The sequence below is a fragment of the Grampus griseus genome, assembly GCF_964374135.1.
Source record: "Grampus griseus genome assembly, chromosome: 19".
Taxonomy (NCBI): Eukaryota; Metazoa; Chordata; class Mammalia; order Artiodactyla; family Delphinidae; genus Grampus; species Grampus griseus.
In genome coordinates, this window is record NC_139013.1 from 27759024 (window position 1) to 27775245 (window position 16222).

Genomic DNA, 16222 nt, shown 5'->3' on the forward strand with positions numbered 1-16222 from the left:
TGTCTCACAATTATAAAATCTGGAAAAATAATTTCTTTTTTTCTGCATTTGTACCTTTTTTAAAATTATATGTTTGTTAAAGCATTTGTATACCATTGTGATTGATAAGTCCATTTCTAGGTAAAATTAATATAGATTTTGGTAGTTTTTCCTTCTCAGAATTTTTCAGAAGTATTTCTTCATTTAAATAGTGAACAGACGTTTTGTTTAGGCTATTTATATTTTCTAAAACGGACCTCCCAAAATAGAAGTTCTGGAAAAGTTTCTTAGACCTCTGCTAATTTTTGAATAAACTAATATGTAGAGAAGCAAGTATCTCCATTTGTGGTTCTCTGTGTAAGACAGTGGGGGCAGAACCCTAAATTACCTTTGTTGAAAATGTTTGGAATGAGTCCAGCCTGGAACAAAATTAGCCAGCCGTTTCATATTAGATTAGCAAGTAACCTATTAGATCCTTTCCACACATAAATTGTATGTATGTATATGAGGTGTGTGTGTGTATAAATGTTATCATTTTTTTCTCTTGATATTATCGTAAGATTAATTTATTGCTTAGCTTAAGCTACTGTTTGTTTTTGCCTCAGCTTGATTATCAATACACTTTATTTGCACAGTTTAGTAGCTATAATAAGCAACGGGTTATTCCAAATGATTTAATGGTGGGCCTCTTAGGGATAGAGTAACGAATATAACTGTTAACAGAAAGGTGCTTGGTTTTGCTACACAGATGTCTAAATCAGTTGGCTGTCAGTAGGCTGATCTTCCATGGTAGATGAACAAGAGGACCATGGTGGCAATATATTGCAACATCCCCAACATAGCACATGTCTGTGTTGTCTGTCAGCTGACCAGATGGCTAACTTTTATCTCATTTAGGGCCAGCTTATCATGACCTCATACAGTTGCTCTTCTTGATGTAGTTCCACATATACCATACGAAATAGTAGCTTTATCTGCTCAAGAGGTCTAGAGCAAAAGATCACAGCATATTTGCTAATCTAAGAGGATTCTGATGTCAGTTATCTTAGCAAGACATAACATTAAAATGTAATACATATATATTTTATACATGCTAGAGCTGCTGGGGAGTGATGGCCATTTCATGGTATGGGAGAGAGTCTGACATTCCATTCTCAAGTTTACTTTACATTCTGTCATTATAACATGTGAACTTCAAAATGAAGTAATATACATCATTACTTTTAAATGTATATAGTCATGTTCCCGTACTAGAAATTTTTTCCTTGTAGGGAATATATATATATATATATATATAAATAACTAGATCTTTATTGGAGTATAATTGCTTTACGATACTGTGTTAGTTTATGTTGCACAACAAAGCGAATCAGCCATATGCATACACATGTCCCCACATCTCCCTCTTGAGCCTCCCTCCCATCCTCCCTGTCCCAGCCCTGTCCCGGTCGTCATAAAGCACCGAGCCGATCTCCCTGTGCTCTGCTGCTGCTTCCCACCAGCCAACTATTCTACATTCGGTAGTGTATATATGTCGATTCCTTGTAAGGAATATTAATGAGCTATTTGCAATGAATTACTCTACCAAAACATACTGTACACTGAGATTTTATGTTTTTTAAATCATATGTAAACTTTGTTTGTAAAACTTCAATGAATATTCATTATCAAACTTTTTGTTCTTATTTCCTAGGATTCTGACACTTCCTGACATGTCGTTATCTAGAGCAATAATGAACATTGACCTGTTTCGGATTAGTTGATGACCTTTGGAAATGATCCATTAATATCTACTACAGAGAAGCTGAATATACTCCATTTGGAGTGAACAGCCCAGTTTGTTATTGAATTTTTCAAGATGACAGATCCAATGATGGACTTTTTTGATGATGCCAATCTGTTTGGTGAGACCTTAGAAGGTTTGTCAGATGATGCATTTGTACAACCAGGACCTGTTTCACTAGTTGATGAATTGAACTTGGGTGCAGAATTTGAACCTTTGCACATAGACTCACTGAACCATGTTCAAGGTACTCCAACACATCAGAAGATGACTGATTATGAACAGTTAAATCAGTTTGATTCAATGAAATTTCACCAAGTTAATCAGTCTTTTGGTAGCCCAGCTGAACATGTGTTATCTCCACACTCTCAGTTTAACTGTTCTCCGATCCACCCTCAGAACCAGCCCAATGGTTTGTTTCCAGATGTAGCAGATGGCAGTCCAATGTGGGGCCATCAGACAGCTACTAGCATTTCAAGTCAAAATGGGTCTCCTTTTCACCAACAAGGACATTCTCACTCTATGCATCAAACTAAAAGCTTTGTGGCACACCATGACTTTGCCTTATTTCAGGCCAATGAACAACAAACACAGTGCACTTCGCTACGCTCACAACAAAACAGAAATAATCTTAACCCAGGGCAAAATTCTCTTAGCCAGTCTAAAAATTTTATGGATGTTAATGTTTCTGGTCCACACAGAGTCAGTGTTAACCATCCACCACAAATTAATAATGCATCTACTTCACAGCAGTCCCTTTCGATGCAGCAATTTTCTCAAACGTCAAATCCTTCAGTACACTTCCTGAAGTGTAGCAATCATCAAGAAGGAAATTTTAATGGACCTTCTCCAAATATGACTTCTTGTTCTGTCAGTAATTCACAGCAGTTTTCTTCACATTATTCCTTTTCCAGTAATCATGTGTCACCAAATAGTCTTCTTCAGTCCTCTGCAGTTCTTGCACCTAATCATACAAATCAGACTTTATCTGATTTTACTGGGAGTAATTCCTTTTCACCTCATAGGGGAATCAAGCAAGAATCGACTCAGCATATGCTAAATCCCAATACATCGCTGCATTCAAATAACTTCCAAATGTTGCATTCATCACATCCTCAGGGTAATTACAGCAATTCAAAATTATCTCCTGTTCACATGAACTTCCCGGATCCTGTTGACTCAGGAACTCAAATGGGCCATTTCAATGATCATGTAGAAACTAACGGCTTTTCATCTTTAGAAGAGAATTTACTTCATCAAGTGGAATCTCAAACTGAGCCGTTCACAGGACTTGACCCAGAAGACCTCCTTCAGGAGGGTCTCCTTCCCCAATTTGATGAGTCAGCATTTGGACAAGATAATTCAAGTCATGTTTTAGATCATGACCTTGATCGGCAATTTACTTCACATCTCGTAACACGGCCTTCTGATATGGCTCAAACTCAGTTGCATACTCAGGCTCGGAGTTGGCATTCATCACTTTCTAATCATCAGCATTTACATGACAGAAATCGCCTATGTTTACAGCGACAGGTATGTAGCTCTAATTTTGGTGGTTTGGGGTGGGGTGAGTTTTTACTCATTGAGTTAATTTCATATGAGACATATTCAGAATTTCTCAAACTCAGTCATTCTGTCAGGTGAATGTATATTTTGATAAAGGTTTCTATTTTCAGTAGTCTCATATTTGAAAGTTTCATTCATTGATGTGCTCAAAGCAATAGACTTCTATATTTAGAAAATTATAAGGTATTAAGACGTCTGTTGTAACTTTCAATTATGATTGCCTTTAACAGAAAGATTTATTATCAAAAACAAACAAAAACTTAACCATAATTAAAAGGAAAACAATAGATTGGGAACATTTTGTTGCAAATATAATGGGTGTAGAGTTAATATTCCTATAAAAAACTCATATAATTTGATAATATCTCAGTTGATAATTGGTTAAAACATAAAAGCTGAAATTCACAGAAATTGGAAGTAGAATTAGTAAACATAACGTTCAGAATAATATGCAACTTTAGTAATAACTCAGTTGCAGTGTGGTTTCATTTTTACCTACTAGAAAAAAATTTGTTTTTGTTTAATAGACTTTATTTTTTTGTGAGCAATCTTTTTTTTTTTCATCTTTATTGGAGTATAATTGCTTTACAATGGTGTGCTAGTTTCTGCTTTATAACAAAGTGAATCAGTTATACATATACATATGTTCCCATATCTCTTCCACTTGCGTCTCCCTCCCTCCCATCCTCCCTATCCCACCCCTCTAGGTGGTCACAAAGCACCGAGCTGATCTCCCTGTGCTATACGGCTGCTTCCCACTAGCTATCTATTTTACGTTTGGTAGTGTATATATGTCCATGCCACTCTCTCGCTTTGTCACAGCTTACCCTTCCCCCTCCCCAGAAAAAATTTTTTAATTTTGATGCTTAACACTGGCAAATTTATGGCGAAATTGGAACTTTTACATAGCTTTGTAATTGATACAGATATTTTGGAAAGCAATTTGGTGGCATGTTTGAGTATACAAATACTTTATTACAATAACCCAAACATAGCAAAAGTAATATACCCAAAGGTATTTATCTTGCTGTATCTATAAGGGAAAATTGGAAACAGCACAGTTTGTTATCATATCCGTATTAGATGGACTATTATAGGCATTAAAAAGACTTTGATAATATGTTAGTGATAGGGGAAAAGCATAATTCAAAATTAAGATCACAGTAAAGTGGTTAAGAGTACAGGCTTTGGTTCCAGACTACCGGGGTTAGAATCTTGGCTCATGTTACTTATTTGGTGCATGACTTTTAGCTATTTAATAATTTCTATGCATCTCATTTGCTTCATCTTTAAATAAGGAAAATAAAAGGGCTTTGATAAGGATGAAGAGAGTTGTAACATGTAAAAGTGCTTAAAACCATGCCTAGCATATAATAAGCACTTAATAAATGTTTTTATAAGTATAAATTTAATTTTTTAATTAAATTAAATTATAATTTTTCATAGCAGTATGAAAATATACATATGAAAAATACTGAAAGGAAATAGATTATTTTAGGGTAGTGCAATTACACTTTCCTTTGTTTTTTATAGCTTTTGTCATGTGAATGTATTACTTTAAAAATTTTTTTAAATGTATTTAATGCAATATTTGTATCATTTTTCTGAAAGTTTGTTGTTAAATTAAAGATTTATAAAACGCTTCAGTACGTTGTTTACTTGTGAGATTTGGAGGACAATGAAGTATACCATGGTTCTTGAAACTAAGTATTTAGGAACCATTTTTGAAGTGTTTGAAAAAGATAAAATCTTTTTCTTTTCCTTTGGGAATCATGATATTTTCAGTACAGCTTTTGAATTGTCTAGATAGATTTAAGATATTTAAAAGGGACTTGTAAACTCTCCTCCTCCCCTTCTTTTTGTGGCCTGAATATAATAATATTATGATTTTGCTCCCTCTGCTGGAAGAGGATCAAGCATCTTAGTTAGAAGGACCCTGGGGAAAAACCTCTACTGATTGAACCTAGGGTCATCTATCTACTTTTTATGTAGATATCTGTCTACCTTGACTAATTAATTTGTCCAGCATATAATTGAAGTTATAAAATCTGAAATTTATTAACTTCTTTTCTTAATTGTATTTTTCTGAGGATTTTTTTTTTTAATTCATGTTTTCCTAAACATGTTCTACGAGCTTTAAAAAGAAGTACAGGTTCCCTTTTATAGATTTGGAATGAATGGAGGATAATTATAAATATCTAAAGTAGTCCCTAATACTAATATCTAGATATTAGTACTAAACTTAATACTAATATTTAGGTATCAGTACTTAGTACCATCTGAGAGAAACTTTTTTCAGACCCAACAGCAGCAGCCTTTAATAAATCATCTTATCTACACTGATACTTTCATAAGGTTTTATTTAAATCTACTCACCTTTTTGTTTCAGAGTTTGTTTTGTTTTACTAACTTCTTATTCTTTTTGTTACATGTTTAAAAACTGATAAAGGGCAGCTGGCTTTGAATACTTATCTGACTTATTGAAAGTCTGTTCTCAAGTTTCCTATTATTTCTTAGTGTTAAGACTTAGAGTTGGACATTTTTCATTGTCGGGGTGAAGAATAGAGATGGATTGGTAGAGAAGGTAGGAGATTGATTATGATTAATATGGATTGCATATAGGTGTTATATGTACAGAATTATGTCAGATATCCTAAATATGTGAAATTTAAATTATTTAATATTTATAATTTATGACAAATTGTGGCAGAGCATATAAGTCTTTTATCTGTGTAATTTTTGGCATTTTCTGAACAGTTATGGTTATGACGTAGACAGAATGTTACACTATTACAGTTTTCCCCAGGTTCTATGAAAAGAATTTTTTTCCTAGGTTTTTTTTTTTTTTTTAACTCTCTTAAACGTAGTAATTTCATTTCAGACTAAATTAGCATTGTTAAATATGTGTATAGAATAAAGTGGTATAATTCTTGGTTTATCAAAATTTTAAAAAAGGACACATATTGTTATAGCCAAAATAAGATATTTATTAATCTACTGTTTGAAAACTCACGGATGGCTCTCTATTTAGAATTTTAGAAAGCTTCACTGAGAATATTGGATATGTAAAGAATATTTCTAAGCCTTGCTTTTTATTATTCCCCAACTGAGGTAGGGTGTTTGTGGATATAATTTCAAATGTCTTAGAGTCTGTGTCAATCATTAAAAACAGTGAATATTGCTGAGACCATTTCTTATATAATTGACTCTAGAATTTTACCATTTAAAAAAGAGAAGAGAAAAAAGGTGAGAAGCAACAGGAAGTGTTTCTAAATGTAAATACTCACAAACCATAATAGAGAAATACTAGCTTATTTTCATCTCTAACTTTTATAGCAAAGGAATTTTGAGAGAATAATACTATCAACTTTTCATTGCTCTTTTATGACATACTGCTATTTTGTAACACAAAATCTTTCATTTTTGTCTTCTTATTTGTAAAGTGGAAACACTCTATGGAGCAGTGTGCGATCTCTCAATATTTGTAAATTAAATTTACTGTAAAAGTTCTACAGCAGTGAAAGATATGTGGGATAGCTAAAATAGCAATCAACACAGGAGATAGAATTTTATGATGTATATAATTGTACATAATTCCTTGTTGGCTTTTGTATTCTGATGAATTTATTACTTTATTTAATACCTTGAATTTTTATTTTTTTCCCCCTGAAGGTAGGGAAACTTATTTATTAGTTTAAAAAAAAGAAACTTAGAGAAAGGTTAGAACAGCCAATGTAAGGAACATTTTAAAATATTGGATTTTTGAGAATTCCCTGGCAGTCCATTGGTTAGGACTCCTCGCTTTCACTGCAGGGGGCACGGGTTCAGTCCCTGGTCAGGGAACTGAGATCCCACAAGCCACTCGGTGCGGCCAGATAAATAAATAATAAAATACTGGATTTTTTTCTGATGAAAAATTTAATACATAATCATTATTTTAAAATTGGACCACATAGAGAACAGATGAAAAATGAGTTACTTGTAATATCACTATATCCCTGTTGACATTTTGTTGTGTAAGTTTTCAGTGAGACCTGTTGTCTGTCTCTTCCCTGTCCTCCACCTACATATTTTTGCATTTTTAAGAAACAAGGTCGAGATCACATAATTTATGCCGTTTGACAAATTGCTTTTTTAACCTTCCAATTAATATGTTGCAGACATTTTTCATGTCATAAAATATTTTTCTGAAAATGAATTTGAATGGCTAAAAGTTTGCCATATTGTAAGGTTGCTAAATACCTTATAACAGTAAAGTTATTATTGAGATCTGGAAAAATCTGAATCAAGGTAATTAAAATATGTTTATATTTTTGTTGTGTTTATTACCATAATAGTTCAATTTAAAGTAGGTACAGAGTAGTAAGCAAAAATTAGGATAACTAGCACTATGATAGAGCACTATGTTTGTGCCACTGTTGTAAATACTTAACATATATTATTAACACATTGATCTTTCACAACGGTCCTTTTATTTGGAGTCAGTTATTTCCTTCAGTTTCCACAGGAGGAAACTGAGGTACAGAAAAGTTAAGTAATATACCGCAAGTTACACAGCCAATGTAGAGACAACCAGTGGCCAGACTGGATTCAAATCAGATTTGACTCCATTATATATGGTCTTAACTACTTTCACTTACTTCAAAGTATATTATTAATGCAGTGTAATGTATAACAATAATATACTAAATGATTTCTCGCTTCTCACCTCACCCTCCACCCCTTTAAAAATCTACCTTACTGATGAGGCAGAAACTTGCTTTAGAATCTTTAAGTGGAGAAGACCATTCATCTCATGTTTTCTGGCAGATAGTTTGTTCATTATCAGAGGGAAAAACAACGCCAAAACAACAAAGAACAAAAGTAAAGTGAAATAACTGTTGCTTGCAAAAGTGTTTTGACATTTTTAAAATAAGATTGTGTTTAAGATGATAACAAATGCCCTAAAAGTAAACCTGATAATTATCTTCAGATGTTTGAAGGACTTTAGAGGTCAGAATTGGGTCTACTAAGTGGAAGTCACAGAAAAACAGATTAGTATAAGGAAGTTTGAAGTAAAGCTCTTTCACTGAAAGTAGGGAGATGGAATGGCTCAGATGTGTCACAGAAGGAATTCCTGCAGTGGATGGAAAATGGACTAAATTGGTAGGTTCTTTCAACTCTTAAGATTCTATGGTTGTTAATTTTGGGTTTCTTTGTAAGATATATCATTCATATTGCCTGTTTAGCTCCTGAGTGGCAATTACAAATAAGGAAGAAAGGTAAGGAAATGTGACAAGTTCTCTGCTATCCAGGAACATCAGGGAATAATTTATCATAGATGGGTAAATTTTCCAGATAGTTGAAATGTATTCTATTAAGCATCAAAATCTTTAATTATATGGCTCCCTGCCCCCCCACCCCCTCCAAGGGTGATGGTGATGGTGGTAGAATGATCAGTTAGGAAAAGATGAAAAGAAATCTTAGATTTTTATAGGGAGGTCTTGTATGTTCAAATTTGTTATGGTTATTGTTACACCTCCAGGAATCACCCTCACTTAAGTAAGAATTTACTGGAACACATAAGATATTTGAAAGTTATCTTAATCAGAAGCACAGCTGATTTTGCCTGTAAGTGAAATTGTTATAAAAAAAAAGGAGGAAAACCTCTCTAAAACTAAATGTAAACCTAAAGCAAGGAACTTGCTATACTTTGCTCATACCCATTGAATTCAGAGGATCCCAAGCTCTTTGCTAGTTTTTTTGGTTTTTTGGTTTTGGGTTTTGGGTTTTTTTTTTTTTTAATAGTCATAACTTTTCCACATCAAAAAATCAACAGATAACGAATAATTTAAAAACTTGTCACTCCGCTTATGCCCTAGACAAAAAGAAGAGAAAAAACTACCTAAGTAATATTTAGATTGTTTCATTGAATAATTTAAATTTTTATAAAGTAACATCCCTCTGTTTATCAGAATTTGTTTAAATCTTTATGCATTTGGCAAGGTATTGCTTATAAGAAGTTTCAAAATTCTTTGCTGTCAAAACCAAAACACAAAATAGAAATTCTATGCAGGAATTTCCCTTTTAGTTGCTTTTTTTCAGTTATAGTGGACTAGTTTTTGACATTTCTGTCAAATCTTCTAGATTAAAATGTTCTGTTTGGACTGGGAATTTCTGGAATATTAGCTAGTTCTAAAATATGATCTTAATTATTAAACTGTGTACTATATTGTAGAAGGATTGATCTCTGCATTGAGTAACAGAAACTCTAGTTGTTAACAGTAGCTTTAAGGCTGTTGACTTCTGACATGCATACTTAAGGGTGAGAGGTGAACAGGAAGTGAATTCCAGGGGTGGGGAAGAGGCGGCAGTTGGTGAGAAATAGTGCAGTGTGTGAAGCGCATGAGATTCAAGCCAAACTTCAAAGTAGGTCTAACAAAGTTTTGTTGTATTTAAGTCTTTTTTTTTTTTTTACCCTTGCTATTTTTTTAAGTTGAAGTATGGTTGATGTATATAAGTTACAGGTGTATATTGTATTTAATTTTATTGATGAGGTGCACTCCCAAATACCTTAGGACCACTCAGTCATTTACTTATCATTATTAATATCTGAAATTGAAAAAAAATGTGTTAGGGGCTACTGAGCCATCAAACTTTATTCCTATTACGATAATATGAATACACAGTTGTTTTGGAGTACTTAAATATGGGAGATCAGGTTTGTTTGGGTAATTGGACTGAAATGATTTTAAATTAAGGAAATATTTTAACACAATATGGTATGGGTAATATATGGAAAGAGATAGAAAGTGCTTTAGGAAGCTTAGACTGCAGTTTTCAGTTAAATAAAATCTGATAATTTATTCGGGTCAACTATGCAAATAACTTGCACATTTATTATGCAAGTAATACCTTAGAAATTATGAAAGGGCAATCTTTTTTTTGTATTGAAGTTTTGTATTATTTACAATGTTTTATTAGTTTCAGGTGTACAACATAGTGATTCAATATTTTTATGGATTATATTCCATTTAAAGCTATTACAAGATAATAATGGCTAAGAACCAATCTCTAAGCAAAGTTTTTCCTTACATGAATATGTTTGTATACCTGAAAATAGTACAAGTTTACATTGAACATTTCATGGAATCATAGAATTTTAGAGCTGGATAATATTTTACTCTATCCTCATACAAAAAGCAAAAACAGTGTTAGGGCATTTTGCTTGCTGTCATATAACTGCTTAACATTCCTTTTTATAGTTTTTAAGGGTGTTCAGAAGCGAGAATGATACCACACTATGGTGAGGCACTTACAATTAATGTGTTGTAAGATACAGTTACAACTGGTTGTCTCCAAATTGAGAAATATCTTTGAGTTGCTGGGTTTTGTGTTTTTTGTGTGTTTTTTTTTCCATGTATACCTTTCAACGTATCTTCAGTTTATAACTATCCTTTTAGTGTTAAAAAGTGCACCCTTATTGTATCTGTCAAATGTAGATATAAACTGTAGATGTGTGAATGAATGAATTTTATATAACCTCTGTGTTTTGGAAAGTTGCATTTTTGCTGCTTTTATTTGTTTGGTATTTATTAGATGTCTACCAGGTGTAAGAGATTATGCTGGGCACTGAAGTTACAAAAATGAATCAGATATGGTCCTTTGCCTTTGAAGAACTCAAATTGAAAATTAAGTCATACTTTCCCATTGATCTATATTATAATTTCAGAGGGGTTCTCTTTTCATTTGTGATTCAGTTTCAGTTGATAGAGGTTTCTAGCACTTTCCCTTAGCTTTCCAAGTATGTGTTTTGGAATGAGTGATAATTACAAACAATTAATTTCTTTGATCCATCCAATTTAAAGAAGGTATCCCTCTAAGTTTCTAGATTAGCCCTTTGTTTCATGACATTTTGGCAGTCTGTACTTACTTGATCCTTCATATATATTTTATATACATATTATAATATGTGTACATATAATATATAACTGTCTAAGGTCCAGTGGCTCTTGTAAATGGCAGAGTCAAGAAAGAAGGCCCTTTTCTTTTGAGCTTCTAATCTACTTAAATTTATTACAAACTATTACAAAAGTTTTTTTAAAAAAAAACCAACAAAACAACAACAAAAAAACCCCTGTGCTATGTGAGTCAACTTTGAGCACTACTTTTTTGTCAAAAGAGAAATAACTAGTTACTGAGAGATATACTTAAACGATTATATTGCTAAATAAATTTCTCAGGATTTTTTTCCTTTAAATTCCTCAAATGAAAGTAAGACATTTAGAAGTAATTTTTAAAAACTAATATGGTAAACATTGAGAGTGTAATTAGAGATAGAAATAATAAAACAAGTTGCATAGTATTTTTAAGTGGTTTTACTTACATTATTTGAATTTTTTAGTAATAATCTGGGGTATATATAAGTTGGTATTATTTCTTAGAGTTTACAGATCAAGTATTTGAGGTGTCAAGAGGGAAAGTGACCTGTCTAAAACCGGACAGCTACTAATGGTTTAGCAGAAACTTAACTCTAAATTCACTGTGTTTTCTACCGTATCAACTCATAAGACCATAAGCAACAAACATATTCACTGAGCACCTTCTACTTATATATCAGGTACTGTGCTGGGTACTGACATTACAAATACAGAGAGACTTACTTCTAAGACTAGGCCTGCAAATCTGTATTTTTCTTATTTTACAAGAAAAAAGGTGACTTCAAGTCAGTTTAAGCAATATTAGAAATATCAATATTATGAATTTCTTCAAACTGTTTATATTGAAAGCATTATTTGCTTTTCCTAACTTTTTATTTTGAAAAAGTTTAAACTTAGAGGAAAGTTGAAAGAATAATACAGTGGACATCTATATACCATTCACATAGACTCACTGTTAATTTTTTGCCACATTTGCTTTCTCACTCTATTTTTATTTTAAATAAAAGTTACTTTTACTAAGTGATAAAACATCAATAACAAAATCGTATAATCAAATTCAGATTTCTTAAATTATCCTAATAATTTTTATAGATGTTTGTTTTAAAATCCAGAATCCAATCAAAGGTCAGGCATTGCATTTAGTTGTTATGTCTCTTTAATATTCTTTAACCTAATACAGGCTTTTCATGCCTTTTTGTTGTTCTTTCCTGACGTCACCATTGTTTTAAAAGTCCAGACCTGTTGTCTGTATTTGTCTAGTTGTTCGGTCATAATTCAAATTAAACATTTCTTGGTGAGGGTGCCACATAGATGATTTTTGTATACTTCTATTGGGTTACATTAGGAGACATGATTTTAGTTTGTCCCATTATTGGTGATGCTAAGTTTTATCATTTAGTAAAAGTACCTTCATCCCTTTGTAATTAATAGGTGGGATTTTTCTATAAAGAGTTGGACCCATGGATTTAAAAAAAACATTGAATATGTTATAATCCGTTGCCATTATTATTATTTTTGAATATTTTGCCAGTGGGAATCTTTGCAAGCCAACTCTTGCCCTTCTAACATGTCCTCATTAGTCTCTAAGTACTTCTACTTTCTGGTGTAAGAAGATGTATTTAATTTCCTTGCCTCAGACCTGGAATCAGCCATTTCTTTAAGGAGCTCATTTGCTTTATTTATCCTGTGTAATGCCACAGGATCTGAGTACTGTTGTGTAATTTCTTAGCTGTGTTTTTGTGTTGGAAGCTTGTGATTCCAGAAATTTTGGATTCAATTTCAGAAGTACTTTGTCACCATCTATGATTTCGTGTGGTGCTGTGCTATGTATGAAATAAGAAGTGGTCCTTGCTTGGTATTTGATTTAGGTTAAACTCATATTGAACAGAGGGATTTAAGTTTTCTTAAAAGTTGGATACAAAATTTTGAGAACATACTCTGTGCTAAGCACTGATGTAGTTGTAGTTCTAAGACAGCTTTGTCTATAAGACACTCGTTTATGAATTCAGTAAACATTTTGAACACCTGTCATATGTAAGACAATATATGAGGCATTCTGCTTTTCTTGTAACTCATGAGGGAGATAAGACCCATATTACAAATATGCATGAACCTCCAGTATTATATGTTTAGACATAATATATAAATGATCTAAAATGATGGTGAATACTAAAGTTTTACCTAGCTTTGTAAGATATTTACATGTGTTTCTCCTTTGAGAATTGATAATATTTCAAGTTTATCAATGAAAGTGATTTAGTTTAAGCATCTGTTGACTGCCTAGTATGTGAAGAGATGTAGTTGACAGCTACAAAAGTGAAACATGTCCACTGAACGTATTTAGAAAAAATTTAGCACAAACAAGAAAAGTCACCCCTCATCTCATGAACTAGAAATAATCACTTTTTATATTTTGGGGCTATATGCTTTTTTTGTTTGTTTGTTTGTTTGTTTGCGGTACGCAGGCCTCTCACCGCTGCGGCCTCTCCCGTTGCGGAGCACAGGCTCCGGACGCGCAGGCCCAGCGGCCATGGCTCACGGACCCAGCCGCTCCACGGCACGTGGGACCCTCCCGGACCGGGGCACGAACCCGTGTACCCTGCATCGGCAGGCGGAGTCCCAACCACTGCGCCACCAGGGAAGCCCGGGGCTATATGCTTTTAGTCTTACACTCTATAACCATTTACCTATTTGTTTTCTATATCAAATTTTCAGCTTAATTTAGGTATAATTGACATATAATAAACTGAACATATTTAAAGTATGCAATTTGATAAATTTTGACATGTATATACCTGGGAAACCATCGTCACAATCAAGATAATTAACATATTCATCACCCCAAAAAGTTCCCTGTTGTTCCTTTGTAATCCTTTCTTCCATCCTCCACCACCCCCCCCCCCCCCCCCCCCGCCACCAAGGCAACCACTGATCTGATTTCTGTCAGTGTAGATTAGTTGGCATTTTCTAGAATGTTGTATAATGGAATAATATGGTTTGTACTCTTTTTTAATCTGGCTTCTTTTACTCAGCATAACTATTTTGAGATTCATCCAGTAGTTGCAGGTATAATATTTCATTCCTTTCAGTTGCTAAGTAGTATTCCATTATATGGATACACCACAATTTGTTTATCCATTCACTTGTTGGTGGATATTGTTTCTGGTTTGGGGTTACTGTGAATAAAGATGCTATGAACATTTGTGTACAGTCTTTGCAAGTAAATACTTTTATTACCACTGGGGAAATAATTTAAGCCATTCTAAGGAGTGGGTAGTGGTGTCTTATTGTGATTTTAATTTGCATTGCCTTAATCATTCATGATGTTGAATATCTTTTCATGTGCTTACTGCCATCCACATATCTTCTTTGGTGAAGTTTCTGTCCAAATTGTTTGCCCATTTAAAAAATTGGGTTATTTTTTATTATTGAGTTGTAGTATTCTAGCTGTCAGATATATGTTTTGCAAATCTTTTCTACCAGTCTGTGGCTTCCCTTTTCTTTTTTTTTCTTTTTTTTTTTTTTTTGCGGTACGCGGGCCTCTCACTGTTGTGGCCTCTCCCGTTGCGGAGCACAGGCTCCGGACGCGCAGGCTCAGCGGCCATGGTTCACAGGCCCAGCCGCTCCACGGCATGTGGGATCCTCCCAGACCGGGGCACGAACCCATGTCCCCTGCATCGGCAGGCGGACTCTCAACCACTGCGCCATCAGGGAAGCCCCTCCCTTTTCTTAATAGTATATGTTGAAGTGGAAAAGTTTTTAATTTTGAACAACTCCTATTCATTACTTTTCTTTTATAGACTGTGCTTGTTTAATATTTAAGGAATCTGTGCCTACCCTACAGTCATCAAGGTTTTTTCTTATGTTTTCATGTAGAAGTTCTCTGTTTTCCTTAAATGTTTGTAGAATTCAATACTGAAGCCATCTGGACCTGAACTTTTATTTTTGGGAATGTTTTTAATTACACATCTAATTTCTTTAATAAACATATGTCTCTTAGGTTATATGTATGAATGAGCTTTTGGTAGTTTGTGCCTTTCAGAATTTTTAAATTTCATCTAAGTTGTCAAATTTTTTGGCATAATGTTTTCATTTTTATCCTTTCAATGTACAGTTAATAGAGTACATTTATGACATTGATAATTAATGTCTTTTCTCTTCCTTCCTGATTAGTGTAGCTAGAGGTTTATCAGTTTTATGGAGTTTCATTGATTTTCTCTTATTTTCTGCTTTAGATTTCACTGATTTCTCATATTTTTATTATTTGTTTTGCTTACTGTGGGTTTAATTTACTTTTTTTAAACTGAAAAATTGAAGTCATTCATTGAACTCTTCCTTTCTGATATAGATGTTTGATGCTATACACTTGCCATTAAGTGTTGTCTTAGGTGCATTTCATTTTTATTCAGTTTCAAAAACTTTTGAATTCCCCCTTTTGATTTCTTATTTGACTGGTGAGTTATTTAGAAATGTTTATTTAATTTATAAATATTTGAATCTTTTTCCAGATACCTTTTTGGTATTGATTTCTAATTTAACTCCATTGTGATCAGAGAACAAATTTTTATGTTTTGAATTTGTTTACATTTATTTAGGTTTGTTCTGTAGCTTATGTTCATGGCTTTACATATATTCTTTGCTCTGATATCTGCTTTATTTGGTATTAATATAGTCGCTTCTGTTTTCTGTTTGTGTTAGCATGGAATATCTTTTACCATCCTTTTACTTTTAACCCGTTTGTTTTTATATTTAAAGTGGCTTTCTTATAGGCAACATACAATTGATTCTTCTCTTCTTTATCCAACTTAACAATCTGTTTTATAATCGAGGTGATTAAACTATTTACATTTAATGTGATTAATTTTATTGATATGTTTAAACCTACTATCTTGCTATTAATTTTATATTTGTCCCGAGTATTCTTTATTCCTCTTTCCCTTATTTTCTGCCTATTTTTGGATTAACAGAGTAATTT

At 33.1% G+C, this 16222-nt stretch overlaps 1 protein-coding gene across 2 annotated transcripts in view; it reads left to right on the forward strand.

The window, feature by feature from the left end:
- Window positions 1–1822: 1822 nt before the first annotated feature.
- The window catches only part of CHD9 (chromodomain helicase DNA binding protein 9), a 164908-nt gene continuing 150508 nt past the window's right edge, over window positions 1823–16222 (forward strand). For both annotated transcript variants that reach the window (XM_082676532.1, XM_082676533.1), the window contains exon 1: window positions 1823–3295. In XM_082676532.1, coding sequence (XP_082532658.1) covers window positions 1838–3295 — 1458 coding nt within the window. In that variant the 5' untranslated portion in view covers window positions 1823–1837. The remainder of the gene's footprint in view (window positions 3296–16222) is intronic.